General features: G+C 44.4%; 1 protein-coding gene across 1 annotated transcript in view; it reads left to right on the plus strand.

Annotated features, from left to right (window-relative positions):
* The window catches only part of kif28 (kinesin family member 28), a 67845-nt gene that overhangs the window by 20357 nt on the left and 27080 nt on the right, over nucleotides 1–20408 (plus strand). Inside the window, exons 8-15 of the mRNA XM_068045704.1 lie at nucleotides 1793–1904; nucleotides 3691–3758; nucleotides 4469–4611; nucleotides 6579–6700; nucleotides 9108–9198; nucleotides 16974–17034; nucleotides 19351–19474; nucleotides 19903–20051. Of these exons, the coding sequence (XP_067901805.1) occupies nucleotides 1793–1904; nucleotides 3691–3758; nucleotides 4469–4611; nucleotides 6579–6700; nucleotides 9108–9198; nucleotides 16974–17034; nucleotides 19351–19474; nucleotides 19903–20051 (870 nt within the window). The remainder of the gene's footprint in view (nucleotides 1–1792; nucleotides 1905–3690; nucleotides 3759–4468; nucleotides 4612–6578; nucleotides 6701–9107; nucleotides 9199–16973; nucleotides 17035–19350; nucleotides 19475–19902; nucleotides 20052–20408) is intronic.

Consider the following 20408-nt stretch of genomic DNA (forward strand, 5'->3'; position numbering starts at 1 on the left):
ATATACCTGTCCCTGCCCATCGCTAAGGTAAACCTAACCGAATTGTGATCACTATCACCAAAGTGCTCACCTACATCTAAATCTAACACCTGGCCGGGTTCATTTCCCAGTACCAAATCCAATGTGGCATCGCCCCTGGTTGGCCTGTCTACATACTGTGTCAGAAAACCCTCCTGCACACACTGGACAAAAACTGACCCATCTAAAGTACTCGAACTATAGTATTTCCAGTCGATATTTGGAAAGTTAAAGTCCCCCATAACAACTACCCTGTTACTCTCGCCCCTGTCGAGAATCATCTTCGCTATCCTTTCCTCTACATCTCTGGAACTATTTGGAGGTCTATAAAAGACTCCCAACAGGGTAACCTCACCTCTCCTGTTTCTAACCTCGGCCCATACTACCTCAGTAGACGAGTCCTCAAACGTCCTTTCTGTCGCTGTAATACTCTCCTTGATTAACAATGCCACACCCCCCCCTCTTTTACCATCTTCTCTGTTCTTACTGAAACATCTAAATCCCGGAACCTGCAACATCCATTCCTGCCCCTGCTCTACCCATGTCTCCGAAATGGCCACTACATCGAGATCCCAGGTACCAACCCATGCTGCAAGCTCACCCACCTTATTCCAGATGCTCCTGGCGTTGAAGTAGACACACTTTAAACCAGGTTCTTGCTTGCCAGTGCCCTCTTGCGTCCTTGTAACCATATCCCTGACCTCACTACTCTCAACATCCTGTACACTGGAACTACAATTTAGGTTCCCATTCCCCTGCTGAATTAGTTTAAACCCCCCCGAAGAGCACTAGCAAATCTCCCCCCCAGGATATTGGTACCCCTCTGGTTCAGGTGAAGACCATCCTGTTTGTAGAGGTCCCACCTACCCCAGAAAGAGCCCCAATTATCCAGGAAACCAAAACCCTCCCTCCTGCACCATCCCTGCAGCCACGTGTTCAACTCCTCTCTCTCCCTATTCCTTGCTTCGCTATCACGTGGCACGGGCAACAACCCAGAGATAACAACTCTGTTTGTTCTCGCTCTAAGCAGCATTTTAATACCAAACATTAAAATATGCAGCTTACTTAAGCTGGTGTTACTAATTGAAGGAATGAATAAACTTCAAGTTACAAAGGCAGTTGATGTTTATCACAACTTGTGGCCTTGACATCCCTAGGTCTATCAGCTGTGGTTGTGAACAGTACTATCTTGAAGTTTCCGTACCTCTTATCAACTTCCAGAGTTTAACAGGATTGTTAACAACTCCATTTTTGGGGCTTCTTTACTGATGCCACAAACTAAGATGAGCTAAATTAGCTCAGACCAGGGATCAAACCTGGAACCTTCCTTTGTTTGTTCATTCCCAGGATGTGGGTGTTGCGAGCAAGGACACATTTATTTCCCATCCTTAAATTAAGTGGCTTTCTAGGCTACTTCAGAGAGCAGTTTAGAGTCAAACATGTTGGTGTTGGACTGGAGTAACGTTTGAGCCAGACTGGGTAAGAATGGTTGGTTTCCTTCCCCAGTGGTTGGATTTTGATGACAATCCAATAGCTTCATGGCAAACTTTCCTGATACCGGCATTTCATTCCCAAAATTTTAAAAATTAATTCAAATTGTGATGGTGGGATTTGAACTCACATTCTTTGAGATTATTAGTCAAAGCCTTTGGATTACTAGCTCAGTAATACAATCACTATACAATTGTAAGCCTTCCTGGTTTGCGTTGTTCAGAATCGATAGTATGTTTTATTGAACTAACCAAGTTTTTGTTTATTCTGCATTTCTTTCTAGTGCCTTAGCAGAAATAGCCATGGGGAAGAAGGTGCTACATGTGCCTTATAGAAACTCCACACTTACCAAACTACTGCAATCAACTCTGGGAGGAAACAGTAAGACTATGATGGTAAATGCTCAATGAGCAAAAGATGCAATCTACTACTGTTTCGTTCTCAACCTTAACTGTGTCTTTTCTCTTTCTCAGCTTCCAGGCTCAGCCTCACTGGTCTCTGCCTCACATTTTGTGTTACGCTTGCTGATACCATGGGGTGGATTTTCGAAGGAATTCTGAGGTGGGCAGGGAGGCAGGAGGGCCAACAATTTCTGCTGGCTGGCATGCTGGTTTGCCAGCACATTCCTGCCTCTGGGCCATTTTTGAACGGGTTGGATCTGTACAGAGGGTGGGTGGGGGGGAGTAGGGGTGTGATGGATACCTGCCCACAAGCACTGGGAGGCAACCTAGTTCCGACTGAGGGATGGAGACGGCCTCCCAGTGGCAGACCAGGAGACCTGCGCGCCATCTTACAATTTAATGTCCCTCCCAGCAGCCGTGATTGGCAGAGGGCCATTGGCCGTCCTATGAAGGGACTCCCCCTGCATGATGACAGCCTGGCAGCTGTGGCCACTTTGTAATTTTAGGTTTTGTAGAAGTTTTTAGAGGGTGCCTCCACCTTGAGGTGCCCTCTCAATCGCCAACTATATTGGCAGCTTCCACCACTCTTACAGTGGAACTACTAATCTGTCAATTCTGGATGGCCTCCTATTAAAGCAGTCCATGCCCCCATGCAGCAAGAGCTAGACAACATTCAGGCTTGGGCCGATAAGTGGCAAGTAATATGTGTGCCACACGAGTGCCAGGCAGTGACCATTTGCAACAAGAGAGAATCTAACCATCTCCCTTTGACGTTCAACGGCATTACCATTGCTGAATCTCCTTACCATCAACATCCTGGGGGTTATCATTTGACCAGAAGCCTAACAGGCCCAGCCATAAAAATACTGAAGGAACAAGAAGAGGTCAGAGGCTGGGAATTCTGTGGTGAGTAACTCACTTCCTGAATCCCCAAAGCTTGTCCAACATCTACAAGGCACAAGTCAGGAGTGTGATGGAATACTCTCCACCTGCCTGGATGGGTGCAACTCGTACAACACTGTTATAGAGTCATAGAGAGATACAGCACTGAAACAGACCCTTCAGCCCACCGAGTCTGTGCTAACCATCAACCACCCATTTATACTAATACTACATTAATCCCATATTTCCTACCACATCTCCACCATTCTCCTACCACCTACCTACACTAGGGGAAATTTACAATGGCCAATTTACCTATCAACCTGCAAGTTTTTGGCTGTGGGAGGAAACCGGAGCACCCGGCGAAAACCCACGCGGTCATAGGGAGAACTTGCAAACTCTGCACAGACAGGACCCAGAAACGAACCGAGGTCACTGGAGCTGTGAGGCTGCAGTGCTAACCACTGTGCCACTACTCAAGCAGTTCGATGTCATCCAGGTGGCAGACCTGGGAACATCACCACCTGCAAGTTCCCCTCCAAGCCACACACCATCCTGACTTGGAACTATATCGACGTTCCTTCACTGCTGCTGGGTCATAATCCTGGAACTCCCTTCCTAACAGCACTGTGGCTGTACCCGCACCAGATAGACTGCAGCGGTTCAAGAAGGCAGCTCACTGTCACCACCTCAAGGGCAATTGGGGATGAGCAATAAATGCTGGCCTTGCCAGTGACATCACATCCTATGAACGACTAAGAAAAATTCATACCACAATAGGAGACATGGAGTGGTTAATGTGTATCTAGTGATCCATTCTCAGTCCTGCCATCCCTCAATTTGATGAGTGCAATTTTCAGAATACAGCCTTCTAAATGAATTCAGATTTGTTTTACAGATTGCGACAGTCAGTCCAGCTGACATCTGCTACGAGGAAACACTTTCAACATTACGTTATGCTGAAAGGTAAAAATAATGTGAATTTTAGTTGGGGGAGCAAAAAAGGAATTTTACTTACATTCACCTTTACCGACCTCAACTCATCCCAAAGCACTTTACAGCCACTTGAGATACTTTATAAGTGCAGCTACTTCTGTAATGTAGAAAACATAGCAGCCAATTTGTACATAGCAAGACCCCACAAACAGCAATGTGATGGCAACCAGGTCATCTGATTTTTTTAAAATAACATTGATCAAGGGGTAAACATTGGCCAGAACAGCAGGGAGATCTCCTCAACTTCCCAATAGGTTGTGGGAATTTTTATACTCACCTGACAGGTCAGATGGGATCCTCAGTTTCGACATCATGTCAGAAAGACAGCACCTCCACCTCAATGATCACATCTCTGGAGTGGGACGTCAACCCACAACCTTCTGACTTGGAGGTACGAGCTAACATTTATACCAGCCAGTGGTTTGTGTATAAATACACCGTGCACATGATTTTTTAATAAGAACTTTCCCACGGGATATTTCTCACATCCCTCGTTTCCCCGTATAAATTTCATCTTCCCATTTGCCCTTTTCCTCCTGAGCCTGACTCATGGAGCTGGGAGGATGGTGGGAGCAGGGGCACAGTTCTGCTTCTGTGCATTAGGAATTTGTAAGCATAACTTTGAGGAAATGTTGTAATAACTGCCCCATCCGCCCTCTTTCCCATCTTCATTGCTAAAGGACTAAGAATATCCAGAACAAAGCGGTGATAAATGAAAATCCCACAGAGAGACTCGTACAGGAGTTGAAGGCAGAAAATGCCAAGCTGCGATTAAAGATCACCAAGATTAGAAATTCTGGACAAAGGGTAGAGGAAATAACGGGTATGTATTTGTGGATGGTTTACAGAATGTAATTGTTTTAATTTTTAATTCATTTAAACAGCAGTCTGATGTGTTCCTCTACCACTTCCGAAGGCTGGAATGAGATCTTATGAATGCACGGGCTGAATTTTCAAAGCGGGGTCGGGAACCCGATACCTGGATGATTTCCAAATCCCTGACCCCGCACCTGAACTGCGTTGCTAATGCGACGCGATCTTCAAATGGTAATGTCCTAATTTGGGCAGAAAGCCAGCTCAGCGCCCTATTAGTGGCGCTGAGCATCTACAGGAGGCAGGAGCTGCCTGCCTGCTGCCAGCGGCAAAGGCGGGCGGCAGCCATGATGGGGCCTGCGCTGCCTTGCCAATGAGAACGGGCAGCTCCTTGAAGGCCCAGCGGAATAAAGAGGTGAGACAGCACTTCCAGAATTTTGTAAAAACGTCCTGCATTTGGCCCGGCGCAAGATCCCATGGGCCCTAAGCATTTCATTGTGCAGCAATAAGGTTTGCCCCTACCCACTGTCAGCCCAGAGACTGCGATTTTCAAATTACGTCCACACCAGGTCCCCAACCACAGTCCTTTGAAAATCTGCCCCAAGCCCATTAGCTAAAAGCAGCTACCAGATGGATTTACTGTTTATTTTTCTAACATGTTACTTAGATCTCAAGACAAGGATAGGCATTCTTGAAGATTTGCGGAACTGGTACTTAACAATGTTACAACCGAGGTGGGAGGAGTGCACTGTTTATTCTAGTTCCACTTCTCCACAGATCGCAACATATATTTTAAATGTTTACCCAGTTACCGATACGGTCAATCATATACTCTACTCTTTATCCCAGAATAAAATACACCAACCAGGTTTCTTTAATAAACAGCAAAATTATCAGTTTATTATAAAAACAAGACTTATCCAGTAATGAAGCAAAGCATTAACACACAGATTGCGATATGAAAGTTCCCTTTTTAAATACCCCACACACAAAGTCACACACACACTGAAAAAATAAAGAAATTCTCTCTGCGGAGGCCTTTTACAGAAAAAGACAAAAAAAAATACTTTGGCCAAATACTTGATAATTCTTGAAGAAAAAAGAGAAGGATGTCAGTTGTCTCTTTTGGTCTGGTGTGCGGGTACATGGAGACAGGTCTCTGGGATCTTTTCAGAAGTAGTTTGTTCTGGAGATGTCGAGAATTAGTCTGGTAGGCTTTCCAAGAGAAATGTGGCATAAGGGATTTCAAATATCACACTCTGAATTTACAGGGTTTTTTCAAAGAGGTAGAGAACGAGGAGCTGACACACTGGATTTTTCAGGGTCTCAGGTACAGGAAAGATGAGCTGGGGGTTTCTTTTCAGCAGGCTATAAAACCAACCGCTTTTTAACACTGTCCACACCCCAACTTGAACCAAAACAATATCTCAGAAGCGAAACCAATTCCTGACCTTCATAAATCTTGACATCTCACTTCTCTGTAAACATCTTCCCCAAGTCACCAAGGTTTCTGTTCTTCATTGAGCTTAAGACATGTGATATCCAGTAAAGGTTTGTTTTCAAACAAGACCTCTCAGTGTCCTTTCAGTGAACTTTCAACAAAAACAAAGTCCAGCATAGATGAAATCTTCAGTCTTCCAAAATGAATCAATTTCCACAATTTAAATATGAGTCCTCAAAAAATATTTTACAAAAAATGGAAGCACTTTCATAAAAATGAGAATGATCTAAAATATGACAGCCAAAATAATCCAGGATCATGTGATGGGGTAGCCAATTTACCCAATTCCCAGTTTGCTGCATTCTCAGTAATTATCTTCACAGCATCAGTTCTTCTGATGCCCAGCCTTCTTAGGAATCTCCCCTTCCATCCGTGCCACTAAACCCCAACACCTCACCTCCTTTGTGTGCACCTCATGCTTCCATCCCACATTTAGAAGGGTTGTTGAAAAATCACGCTGCCCTTTTTGTCACTAGAGGAGTTACGGCGTACACTGGCTGAGAATGAGCTCCAGATGGCAGAGATTCAGACTTCTTGGGAGCAGCGTCTTGAGAGAGCACAGAAAGAATGGGAGCAACAATACCTAACTCTAACACAGGTAAGAAGGAGCAAAATGCATCAGTTCCTTCCTTCACCTTCAACCAGCACAGTGTGCACAGTAGAAGGGATAGGACGGCCAGGAGTTTTACCAGCACAAAAGCAAAATACTGCGGATACTGGAATTCTGAAATAAAAACAGAAAAGGTTGGAAATATTAAGCAGGTCTGACAGCATCTGTGGACGGAGAAACATAATTAATGTTTCAGGTCAGTTACCTTTCATCAGGACTGGAAGGTCATTGATCTGAAACTTTGGGCTGGATTTTGTTGTCGCCCAGGTGGCGGGTTCCATGGCTGGGGTGGGGGCCTCCCTGAAGATGGCTCTGGATGAGGCCCGCCATGGACCTCTATGCTGGGCGGGCCTGGCCCGATCCTTGCAGCAGTGGCAAGACTTTGTGCCAACCCCTCCGCTGCTGGACGACGGGACCACACTTTAAATATTCAAATTAATAAAATTAATAAATTTACATAGACTTACCTGCAATCTTGAGGGACTGCTGCGATCTTCAGATCCTCGTCCGGGGAAACGTGTCACCTCATTGGTGAAGAGGGGGGAGGAGGTAGGTTTGTCAGTGCAAGGGTGGGGATGGGGTCAAATATACATAATGGGTGTCGGGGATGGTGGGAAGGGTTGAATCTTAAACTTTGTGCAGTTTGAGGGGGGTGGGGGAAGGTCAGATGTAAAAGGTAAGTGTTTTGCGGGTGGGGAGGAACAGGAAAATAGCTATTGTAATTGTTATTGGGGGGTACGAAAGGGGCATTAAAAATTTATTTATTTAATTTTGGGGGGTAGTACTTTAAAAATTTAAATTGAGCGGCAGGTCTGACTGCCCTTTAAAAATGGCACCAGCGCCTGTGCACAGGCAGCTGACGCCATTGCCAGGGATGAAGAGCCTGCTCTCTCCATGTGATTTGGGTGGGGAGGCCACTGCGGCTATTTAAATGAGCCACCGCGCTTGAGATTGCGGCGGTTTTTGAGCTCACTGCCGAGGTCGGGGGCAGGTTCTTAAAATCCAGCCTGTTAACTCTTGTTTCTGTCACTACTGATGCTGCCAGACCTGCTGAGTATTTCCAGCATTTTCTGTTATTATTTCACCAGCATAACTGAATCGTTTTCCAAATTGTTGTTGCTTTTTTTCTTAAATGTTGCAATATGTTTTCATATATGGAAACGAAAATATTTGATTAGTCAAGAGCTGAGCTGTCCTAAAAATGTTTCCATGAAAATACTTTTACTGTGATCAGTTAAAAGACTTGTTTTGCACTGCCTCCCATGAAAATGGTGAATGGTCACATATTGGCTATGTTACTGGAGTAGTAATCCAGGGGCCTGGAATAATTATTTAATAGACCTGAGTACAAATCCTACCATGACAGCTGAGGGAATTTAAATTCAGTTAATAAATAAATCTGGAATGAAAAAGTTCGTATCAGTGATGGTGACTATGCAACGACCAGATTGTCATAAAATTCCACCTGTTTATTAATGTCTTTTAGGGAAGGAAATCTGCCATCCTTACCTGGTCTGGCCTATATGTGACTCCAGACCCACAGCAATGTGGCTGACTCTTAACTGCCCTTTGAAATGTCCTAGCAAGCCACTTAATTAAAGGCAATTAGGAATGGGCAACAAATGCTGGCCTTGCCAGTGATGCCCACATCCTATGAATAAATAAAGGGAAAAAAAACAGTAGGGGATAAAAAAGTAGTCTGACGAAACTCACTGGCAGGGCTGACACACAAATATAAGCACATAACAATAAGATGATGCGGGTTGGAGCTGAGGGGGAGCAAGTCCAAAGAAGCTAAATATCAATAAAATAGCTTCTGCTGCTGAATCCCTTCAGCAGAGGGAGTTTTGTGACCAAAGTAAAGTGTACATTGAGAAGAAAGGCTGGGATCCAAAGCAACATCCCAAGTATATAGGGAAACCATTCATAATGTGGAACATCTGTCTTCATTTCAGTGGTTGTTTTGTTACTTTTATAGACATGTTAATCACAAGAACGTACTTGTTGCTGCCAATTTAACCCAGCTGGTTTGAATAATTCAATTTATTTTCTATTTGTTTATGGGATGTTGGCGTCACTGGCTAGGCCAGCATTTGTTGCCCATCCCTAGTTGCCCTTGAGAAGGTGGTGGTGAGCTGCCTTCTTGAACCGCCCATTCCTTGTGATGTAGGTACACCCACAGAGCTGTTAGGGAGGGAGTTCCAGGATTTTGACCCAGTGACAGTGAGGGAACGGTGATATAGTTCCAACTGAGGATGGTGTGTGACTTGGAGGGGAACTTGCAGGTGGTGGTGCTCCCTTGTTCTTCTAGTGTTACAGGTCGCAGGTTTGGAGGGTGCTGTCAAAGAAATGTCATGGAAAGCATTACTGACCTTTTCATCAATTTGTTTTCTAGGAAAAGCACATGATTCAGTTGTTCCCTTATCTGTCAAATGTCAATATGGACCCACAGCTCTCTGCCTTTGTCAAGTTCTTCATCCAAGATGGTACTGCCCTCTAACTCTGTGTTGCTGTTTGCAGATACAAGTACTGGTTCTCTTTAATAAAAGCAAAATACTGCAGATGCTGGAAATCTGAAATAAAAACAAGAAATGCTGGAATCACTCAGCAGGTCTGGCAGCATCTGTGGAAAGAGAAGCAGAGTTAACGTTTCGGGTCAGTGACCCTTCATCGGTTCCGATGAAGGGTCACTGACCCGAAACGTTAACTCTGCTTCTCTTTCCACAGATGCTGCCAGACCTGCTGAGTGATTCCAGCATTTCTTGTTTTTATTACTGGTTCTCTTTGTTGCCCTTTCTGATTGTCCTTTCCATCTTCATCTGGACTAGAGTCAATTCACTGTCCAACTTAAATCTACTTGATGCATTTCAACAGCTATAATGTCTGGGTGTGTTTTAAACTTGGTCTCATCTTATTTATTTGTCCTAAGTGGTGTGATGCTCCCTTTCTTTAGAAATTAGACAGATGTACATCCCTCTTTCTTTGAGTTCTACTTCTAACATTACCTTCCTTTGCCTTCATCAAGCTATCAAATACCTCTCTCCCTTTTGTTCTTTTCATGCCTCCCCTATTCCCTAGCTCAGAACTTGCTTAAAAGCTTTCCGTCTCTTAACATTTCCCAGTTCTGATAAAAGATCACTCAGCTGAAACTTTAGCTTTATGGGGAGCGGGGATGGACTTGTAGCAATTAGGGAAACCCGGAAATATGGGGAACACTGGAGATCCTGCCATACGTAACTGCAGGACCTCATTTGAATTTTGGCTGGTTGACTGTCGGGTGGGAAGGTCTGTGCTGGATGGTCACAGCCAGGAGACAGAGAAGAGGGGGGGAGAGAAGTGGGGGAGACAGGTGGTTGGGGTTGGGGGAAGTGATGTGTTCCCCATTGCAGCAGCTTAGCTTGGGAGGGAAGCACTCTTGCACCACCTGGCCCACAAGCAATGCAGGATCCGACAGTTCTCACCTCTCTTCAGCTACCAGGTTTCCCTGGGAAGTCTGTAAAAAAAAATTTTGAAGCACGCCATCTCATTAGCATATTTAAATAACTGTCCCAGCTCTCAAGAGCAGATCACTTGCCTGACCCCCAGTCTGCCTTAGTTAAAACAGGAAGTGGGTGTGATTGTGGCGGGTTGTTGTTGGGTTTCAGATTTTTTGGGAATTTAAGCCCCCCCCCTCCCCCCCCCCCCACCACCTCGCTGGGCTAACTCCGATTCTCTCTTGACAGATGCCGCCTGACCTGCCGAGTCTTTCCAACATTATCTGTAATTAAATTTTTGAGTGAGGTATTCAGTAATTTCTAATAAGTAAAGCAGGAGCTAAAAGTAGTTCCTAAAATGCAAGTCAAACATTCCCACTTCAGCCTCGTGATGTCATTCAGAAGGGATTCATGTTTCAGGTTATTAAGATTTGTGATGAATTTGATTCATCGGTAATGCTTTGTCAGAACTCAAGCCATGATCCCAGCCCGACACTTTCCTCCTCCACCCCTTCCTGTCCATAGCTCACCCCTGTCTGTTTATTGAACTTGCTGAAAGGTGAACAACTCAGTACAACAGATAAATGTGTGATAGTGGGATGATTTTTCTCTTCAACAGCTTGGTGAGGTGGGAACTCTTATAAAATGCATGGAAGTGGTTCATGATTTTCTGTTCTGCTGAAATGATTTAGCAGAAAATTATGAGCTGCTCGGGCCTGATTTTTGTGACAATCACTACCATCTTACCATGCTCCTACGCCTGGACATTGAAGGGGCAAACTGGCTCCAATGGGGCCTAGACTTTTTAAAGCAAAGACAGTGATTGCTGGCAATCTGAAATAAAAACAGCAAAATGATGGAGTTGCCCAGTCTGTCATTCATCAGATTGTGGGTGGAAGAGTTGCATACGAACATACCAACATATGAATTAGGAACAGGAGTAGGCCATTCGGCCCCTCGAGCCTGCTCTGTCATTTGAAAAAGATCAGGGCTAATCTTATTATGATCTTAACTCTACTTTCCCGTCTAACCGCTATAACCTTTGACTTCCTTGTCAATCAAGAATCTATCTAATGCAGCCTTAAAAATATTCAATGACCCTGCCTCCAGTGCTCTCTGGGAAAGAGAGTTCCACAGACTAACAACCCTCTGAGAGAAAAAAAATTCTCCTCATCTTTGTCTTAAATGGGAGACCCCTTATTTTTAAACTGTGTCCCCTAGTTTTACTCTCTCCCATAAGGGGAAACATCCTTTTAGCATCCACCCAATCAAGTCCCCTCGGGATCGTATATGTTTCAATAAGATCACCTCTCATTCTTCTAAACTCCAATGAATACAGGCCCAACCTGTCCAACCTTTCCTCATAAGATAACCCCTTCATCCCTGGAATCAGTCGAGTGAACCTTCTCTGAACTGCTTCTAATGCAATTATATCCTTTCTTAAGTAAGGAGACCAAAACTGAACACAGTATTCCAGAACAAAAACAAGAAATGCTGGAATCACTCAGCAGGTCTGGCAGCATCTGTGGAAAGAGAAGCAGAGTTAACGTTTCGGGTCAGCGACCCTTCTTCGGAACTGACAAATATTAGAAAAGTCACAGATTATAAACAAGTGAGGTGGGGGTTGGGCAAGAGATAACAAAGGAGAAGGTGCAGATTGGACCAGGCCACATAGCTGACCAAAAGGTCACGGAGCAAAGGCAAACAATATGTTAATGGTGTGTTGAAAGACAAAGCATTAGTACAGATTAGGTGTGAATATACTGAATATTGAACAGCAGCAAGTGCAAACCTGAAGAAAAACAACCTGAAAAAAACAGTGGGTAAGCAAACTGAACAAACTAAGATGAAATGAAATAAATGCAAAAAAAGATTGTAAAAAATGTAAAAAGGAATGTCAAAAAAAAAGGAAGAAAAAATGACTAAAAATGAAAGTAAAGTGGGGGGCTGTCATGCTCTGAAATTATTGAACTCAATGTTCAGTCCGGCAGGCTGTAGTGTGCCTAATCGGTAGATGAGATGCTGTTCCTCGAGCTTGCGTTGATGTTCACTGGAACACTGCAGCAATCCCAGGACAGAGATGTGAGCATGAGAGCAGGGGGGAGTGTTGAAATGGCAAGCAACTGGAAGCTCAGGGTCCTGCTTGCGGACTGAGCGGAGATGCGCTTGGTCTCCCCAATGTAGAGGAGACCACACTGTGAGCAGCAAATACAGTATACTACATTGAAAGAAGTACAAGTAAATCGCTGCTTCACCTGAAAGGAGTGTTTGGGGCCTGGGATAGTGAGGAGAGAGGAGGTAAATGGGCAGGTATTACACCTCCTGCGATTGCAAGGGAAGGTGCCCTGGGGCGGGGACGAGGTGGTGGGGGTAATGGAGGAGTGGACCAGGGTGTCGCGGAGGGAACGATCCCTTCGGAATGCTGACAGGGGAAGGGAGGGGAAGATGCGACTGGTAGTGGCATCACGCTGGAGGTGGCGAAAATGGCGGAGGATGATCCTTTGGATATGGAGGCTGGTGGGATGAAAAGTGAGGACAAGGGGAACCCTGTCACGGTTCTGGGAGGGAGGGGAAGGGGTGAGGGTAGAGGTGCGGGGAATGGGTCGGACACGGTTGAGGGCCCTGTCAACCACAGTGGGGGGAAATCCTCGGTTGAGGAAAAAGGAGGTCATATCAGAAGCACCGTCATGGAAGGTAGCATCATCAGAGCAGATGCGTCGGAGACGGAGAAACTGGGAGAATGGAATGGAGTCCTTACAGGAGGTAGGGTGTGAAGAAGTGTAGTCGAGGTAGCTGTGGGAGTCAGTGGGCTTATAATGGATATTGGTAGACAACCTATCCCCAGAGATGGAGACAGAGAAGTCGAGGAAGGGAAGGGAAGTGTCAGAGATGGACCATGTAAAGGTGAGAGAAGGGTGGAAATTGGAAGCAAAGTTGATAAAGTTTTCTAGTTCGGGGCGGGAGCAGGAAACGGCACCGATACAGTCATCAATGTACCGGAAAAAGAGTTGGGGGAGGGGGCCTGAGAAGGACTGGAACAAAGAATGCTCGACATATCCCACAAAAAGACAGGCATAACTAGGACCCATGCGGGTACCCATAGCGACACCTTTTACTTGAAGGAAATGCATGGAGTTGAAGGAGAAGTTGTTCAATGTGAGAACAAGTTCAGCCAGGCGGAGGAGGGTGTTGGTGGATGGGGACTGGTTGGGCCTCTGTTCCAGGAAGAAGCGGAGAGCCCTCAAACCATCCTGGTGGGGGATGGAGGTGTAGAGCGATTGGACGTCCATAGTGAAGAGGAGGCGGTTGGGACCAGGAAACTGGAAATTGTCAAAATGACGTAGGGCGTCAGAAGAGTCACGGATGTAGGTGGGAAGAGACTGAACCAGCGGAGAAAAGATAGAGTCTAGATAGGAAGAAATAAGTTCAGTGGGGCAGGAGCAGGCTGACACAATGGGTCTGCCGGGACAGTCCCGTTTGTGGATTTTGGGAAGGAGGTAGAAGCGGGCTGTCCGGGGTTGCGGGACTATGAGGTTGGAAGCTGTAGAGGGAAGATCTCCAGAGGAGATGAGGTCAGTGACAGTCCTTTGGACGGTGGCTTGATGTTCGGTGGTGGGGTCATGGTCCAGAGGGAGGTAGGAAGAGGTGTCTGTGAGTTGGCGTTGAGCTTCTGCAAGGTAGAGGTCGGTACGCCATATAACAACAGCACCACCCTTGTCTGCAGGTTTGATGACCATGTCGGGGTTAGACCTGAGAGAACGGAGTGCCTCAAGTTCAGAGGGGGACAGGTTAGAGTGAGTGAGGGGGGCAGAGAAATTGAGACGACCAATGTCTCGCCGACAGTTTTCAATGAAGAGATCAAGAGCGGGTAAGAGGCCAGGGGGAGGGGTCCAGGTAGAGGGAGAATGCTGGAGGCGGGTGAATGGGTCTGCTGGTCGGGGGGAGGACTCCTGGTCGAAGAAGTGAGCCCGGAGGCGGAGGCTCCGGAATACAGTATTCCAGATGTGGTCTCACTAATGCCCTGCACAATTATAGCAAAACTTCCCTATTTTTACATTCCATTCCCCTTGCAGTAAACTACAACATTCCATTTGTCTTCCTAATTGCTTGCTGTACCCGCATACTAACCTTTTATTTTATTTAGAGACACAGCACTGAAACAGGCCCTTCGGCCCACCGAGTCTGTGCCGACCAACAACCACCCATTTTTACTATCCCTACAGTAATCCCATATTCCCTGCAAGTCTTTGGCTGTGGGAGGAAACCGGAGCACCCGGCGAAAACCCACGTGGTCACAGAGAGAACTTGCAAACTCGGCACAGGCAGTACCCAGAATCGAACCCGGGTCCCTGGAATCATGTACCAGGACACCCAAATCCCTCTGTACCACAGATTTTTGCAATCTCTCTTTTCTATTCTTCCTGCCAAAGTAGACAACCTCACATTTTCCCACATTATACTCCATTTGCCAAATTTTTGCCCACTCACTTAACCTATCTATATCCCTTTGCATACTCTCTATGTTCTTATTTTTTTTTCGTCATTCTTTGCTGGTTTCTAAATCCTGTCCAATCTACTGACCTACCACTAATCTTCACAGAATTGTACGCTTTTTCTTTCAATTTGATACTATCCTTAACTTCCTTAGTTAGCCACGGATGGTGCATCCTTCTCATAGAGTCTTTCTTTCTCACTGGAACGTATCTTTACTGAGTGTTATGAAATATCTCCTTAAATGTCTGCCACTGCATTTTTAACCTCATTTCCCAGTTCACTTTAGCCAACTCTGTCTTCATACCTTTGTAATTGCCTTTATTTAAGTTTAAAACACTGGTCTTAGACCCACACTTCTCACCCTCAAACTGAATGTGAAATTCAATCATGTTATGATCGCTGCTACTTAGAGGCTCTTTTTCTATGAGGCCATTAATTAATTTTGTCTCATTGCACATTGCCAAGTCTAGAATAGCCCGCTCTCTTGTTGGACCTAGAATGTATTGCTCTAAGAAATTGTCCGAATACACTTTTCAACCAATCTATATGTAGATTAAAATCACCCATAATTATACAGTACCTTTCTTACAAGCCCCCATTATTTCTTCCTGTATACTCTGTCCTGCAGAGTAGCTACTGTTAGGGGACCTATAAACTACTCCCACAAGTGACTTCTTATCTTTGCTATTTATTATCTCTACCCAAACTGATTCTACATCTTGATCTATAGAACTAAGGTCATCTCTCACTATTCTATTAATGTCATCCTTAATGAACTTAGCTACCCCACTACCTTTTCCTGACTTCCTGTTCTTCCAAAATGTCAAATACCCTTGAATATTCATTAGAATCAATAAGGTCTGGATTTTTAGTATCTCGCATTACGGTACATGTATTCGGTTTTCACACTTTGAGGAGATAAGTAGAATAAATGTAGATTTATGTGCCTCGTTCACTCAAGTGTACACCATACAAGTTGATTGATGAGGGAAGGGCTGTAGATGTCATATACATGGACTTCAGTAAGGCGTTTGATAAGGTTCCCCATGGTAGGCTGATGGAGAAAGTGAAGTCGCATGGGGTCCAGGGTGTACTAGCTAGATGGATAAAGAACTGGCTGGGCAACAGGAGACAGAGAGTAGCAGTGGAAGGGAGTTTCTCAAAATGGAGACGTGTGACCAGTGGTGTTCCACAGGGATCCGTGCTGGGACCACTGTTGTTTGTGATATACATAAATGATTTGGAGGAAAGTATAGGTGGTCTGATTAGCAAGTTTGCAGACGACACTAAGATTGGTGGAGTAGCAGATAGTGAAGGGGACTGTCAGAGAATACAGCAGAATATAGATAGATTGGAGAGTTGGGCAGAGAAATGGCAGATGGAGTTCAATCAGGACAAATGCGAGGTGATGCATTTTGGAAGATCCAATTCAAGAGTGAACTATACAGTAAATGGAAAAGTCCTGGGGAAAATTGATGTACAGAGAGATTTGGGTGTTCAGGTCCATTGTTCCCTGAAGGTGGCAACGCAGGTCAATAGAGTGGTCAAGAAGGCATACGGCATGCTTTCCTTCATCGGACGGGGTATTGAGTACAAGGGTTGGCAGATCATGTTACAGTTGTATAAGTCTTTGGTTCGGCCAAATTTGGAATACTGCGTGCAGTTCTGGTCGCCACATTACCAAAAGGATGTCGATGCTTTGGAGAGGGTTCAGAGCAGGTTCACCAGGATGTTGCCTGGTATGGAGGGCGCTAGCTATGAAGAGAGGTTGAGTAGATTAGGATTATTTTCATTAGAAAGACGGAGGTTGAGGGGGGACCTGATTGAGGTGTACAAAATCATGAGAGGTATAGACAGGGTGGATAGCAAGAAGCTTTTTCCCCAGAGTGGGGGATTCAATTACTAGGGGTCACGAGTTCAAAGTGAGAGGGGAAAAGTTTAGGGGGGATATGCGTGGAAAGTTCTTTACGCAGAGGGTGGTGGGTGCCTGGAACGCGTTGCCAGCGGAGGTGGTAGACGCGGGCACGATAGCGTCTTTTAAGATGTATCTAGACAGATACATGAATGGGCAGGAAGCAAAGAGATACAGACCCTTAGAAAATAGGCGACATGTTTAGATAGAGGATCTGGATCGGCGCAGGCTTGGAGGGCCGAAGGGCCTGTTCCTGTGCTGTAATTTTCTTTGTTCTTTGTTTGTATACCTGCTACCAGCCCATCCAATTTTAAAGAATGATATACCTTCATCAATATTTCAAATACACTGAATATTTTGGAATGCCTGTGTTTTGTTTCAGGAGAGACTGACGTGGGACAATCCGGAAGTTTCCCACAGTCCATTGTTATTAAAGGTTTTGGGTATGTGGAAACTTCTGCATAGTTTTTTAAAAAATACATGCAGGTGTTACAACCAGGTGAGAAAGGTGTCTAGGGGTCCCTCTCAGTCTTCACCTGGTCTTACTGTAACAGGGTTTTATTTTATTTTAAACACACTGTTTTTAGTTCCCCCTTGGTGAATCCTTGTTCACCGCTTTCCAATTATAAGGCAAAGAAACGAGCACAAACAGCCTTTCTTAGGTTTAAAGAAGAAAATGAAATTTATTAAAACTTAAACTTAAGCTCTAATTTGGCTAACACCTACATGGATACACAATGCGCCTACACTAGCATGCATACATGATACACACATGCAGATAGGGACAGAAAAGAGCAAAAGAAAAAAAAAGTAGAAAGTTTTGAGGCAATATCTAAAGAGTTATTACAGTTCTTCGAGCTCACTGTAGAGTCCTTGCTTGTAGGTAATTCCTGCTTTTCGTTGGGGCTCAGTATTCTTCTTAAACTTTGTTCACTGCAGGAGACTTTTCTCTCTTGAGGTTCATGTGTCTTCAGTGGGTTTTGGAGTTCTGTGAGAAAGGGATGGGAGCAGACAGGAAAGGCTCTTTTCAATCCAGGAGCCAAGAGCTTTCTGCCTTCAAACACAGTTTCTCCAATTTAAAACTCTCAGTTCAAACTCTGCAACAGCCAGTTAGTCATGTGACTAAACTGGTCTGACCACGTCTGTTCTATATATTGGGAGCAGGGGATAGCTCCACTGTTCCAACACTGTCTGCTAATATGCAAAAATGTCTTTCCAGCCCAGGGCCTGGCAATTCCTTGTAACAAACCTTCTCTTCTTCCCAGCAACAATTTGAAGTTTAATGTCCATGATGGCGAAATTAATATGCCTCAATCTTGGCAGGTGGGGGCCTGCATGACACAGGCTGTGGAATAGTCAACTGGAAGTCTCAGCAAAGTACCAATACAGTTGTTAGGTTGTTGAAAGTGGTAATATGTGAATGAGGGGCTATTTACACTCTCAGGTTTAAAGACTACATAGTGCTAGTGTTCTACTTCCTTCTTTTAAGAAGGGAATACAGCTGGGAAAATGTGCTGCCTTGATTAGTATCACACCATAGAAAGCTGGTGTTAAGTTCAAGGTTTGATTCCTTGTAGGTGACTCATTAGCCAATCTCAGCAAAGTCATAGTGGGAAGAGCTGCAATTCCTTCAATATCCCAGGGTGGGGATACTGTTCCACATTGCTATGTGACTACGTGCCCCAGTGACTTCTGCTGGATATTGTTCATACACATGGATATCAGGTGAAGACAGAATGAGGCGTGGCTGTGCTTGCCCCTACTCCCCCTCGTGGTTGAATGACCTGTCAACAAACATTCTTGAGGTTTAAGCCTTGCACATGGGAGATCTTTGCTGATGGCACAGAATTAGGAGGTTTGGGGAACAGTGAGGAGAACTTCTAAAAGGTTTCAGGAAGGCAGGTTAGCGGAACAGGCAGACAGGTGACAGATGCAATTTAGCATGGATAATTTAAGAAAAAAAAACACAAGGACTCAATGGGAAGATGCTGAAGTGACTGAATAAACAAAGAAATGTAGATGTTCAAATAAATAATTCTCTAGCAATGTGAGGGCAGGTACATAAAGCCTCATAGGCTAATAGAAATTCAGGTTTTATTAATAGGGGGTTAACATACTAAAAGTAATGATGAATGGTTACAAACATTGATTAGGCCACAGCTAGAGCGCTGCATTCAGATATAGCTACGCCATTATAGAATGGACATTAAAATCATAGAAAGCGTCCAGTGTAAATTCACCAAAATACTGCCAGGGATGGGAAACTATAGCTATAAGGAGAGACTTGAGACATTGGGACAGCTAATGCTGGTGCAAAGGAGATTGAATTAGAATATTTTTAATTGAACGATGAAGAATTTTGATGAGTAAATGAGGAAAAAAGTTCTTCTGGTAGGAGAGTCAAAGACAAGGGGTGATCCATTTAAAATAGTTGCTAAGAGAGTGAGGAGAGAAGTTAGGACGTTTCTCTACACAGAGCTCTTGGAGCACAGAATTCTTTGCCACAGAGAATGGTTGTGGCAGAAACCATTGCATTTTTTAATAGAAAGTTTGATAAATATTTGAAGCAAAGCTGCAGGGCTATGGGTGACTTGGTCAAGCAAAAACACAATAGTCTGAATGGCCTCCTTCTGTGCTGTGAAGTTCTATAGTCCTATGGTCTGTTACACTGTAATATAGTGATGGATACATCTTGAAGTCTTTATTGCTTGAATAAACATGGTTGATTTTATGCATTGCATGTTGTTTTTCCTCTTTAGTATTGCTGATAAACATGCCACCATCACAAACCTAGACAACAAAGTAACTCTGGAGCCACATGGACAAGCCAAAGTGACTTTAAACGGGGTCCTTGTCTTGACTAAAGTTCAACTTAGACATCTGGTAAGTCTCTTGCTCTTTAAAGAAAGTAATTCTTTATGAAGACTGAAATGTCGTGTTCTGAAGGGGGTCTACAAGGACTACTTCTGTTTAAAAGTACTTCCCTAGTATTTATGTACAAATATATCGTAAGAGTATTTGTTACCCTTCTTTTAAACTGAGTGAGTGAACAACATCAAATAAAAAATACAAAAAAAAGGAAAATTCTTTGCCCCATAAAGGTACAGCATTTTGGACCTTCCGTTATTTTAGGCCTCTTTTCATTCATGGGACCTGGGTTCACAATCAGCCCAGAATGAAGCGATATAGTCTATAAGGATCCGAGCAGATGGGAATGAATTTGCACAGGGTATTGTTATGTTATCAGAAAACATGGGCAATTAATGAAGGGCGAGTCTTTTTTATTAAATCTTTGTAATTGTGTGCCTCAGGACCGAGTTATTCTGGGATCCAACAGTACTTACATTTATGTGGGATTTCCTTGCGAACGGAACAGCGAGGACTTGAGCAAATATGACTACGATTTCTTCCAGTCAGAGCTGGCAGCAGTAGAAGGTTTTGACAGAGATGTTCTTGGTAAGCGCTGAAAGGTGAAATGTATGGTGGTATGGGGTTATGCTACCGGTCTGGTAACCTAGAGGGTGTGAGTTCAAAACCTGCCATAGCAAGTTATGAAGTTGACTTCAATAAATCTGGTAATGCGTGGGCTGATACCAAGCAAAATGACCATGAAAGCTGTTGGATTGTCATTAAAAACCCCAACTAATGTTCATCAGGGCAGGAACCTGCCACCTCTACCTGATCTGGCCTACACATGACTCCAGGCCCACACTATGTGGTTGACTCTTAATACCTTCTGAAGTGGCCTCTCAGTTGATGCTGACTCAAGGCACTTTCTCAGGTAATTGGGGTGTATAACAAATGTAGCCTTGTCACA

The sequence above is a fragment of the Heterodontus francisci genome, chromosome 13 (genome assembly GCF_036365525.1).
Source record: "Heterodontus francisci isolate sHetFra1 chromosome 13, sHetFra1.hap1, whole genome shotgun sequence".
NCBI lineage: Eukaryota > Metazoa > Chordata > Chondrichthyes > Heterodontiformes > Heterodontidae > Heterodontus > Heterodontus francisci.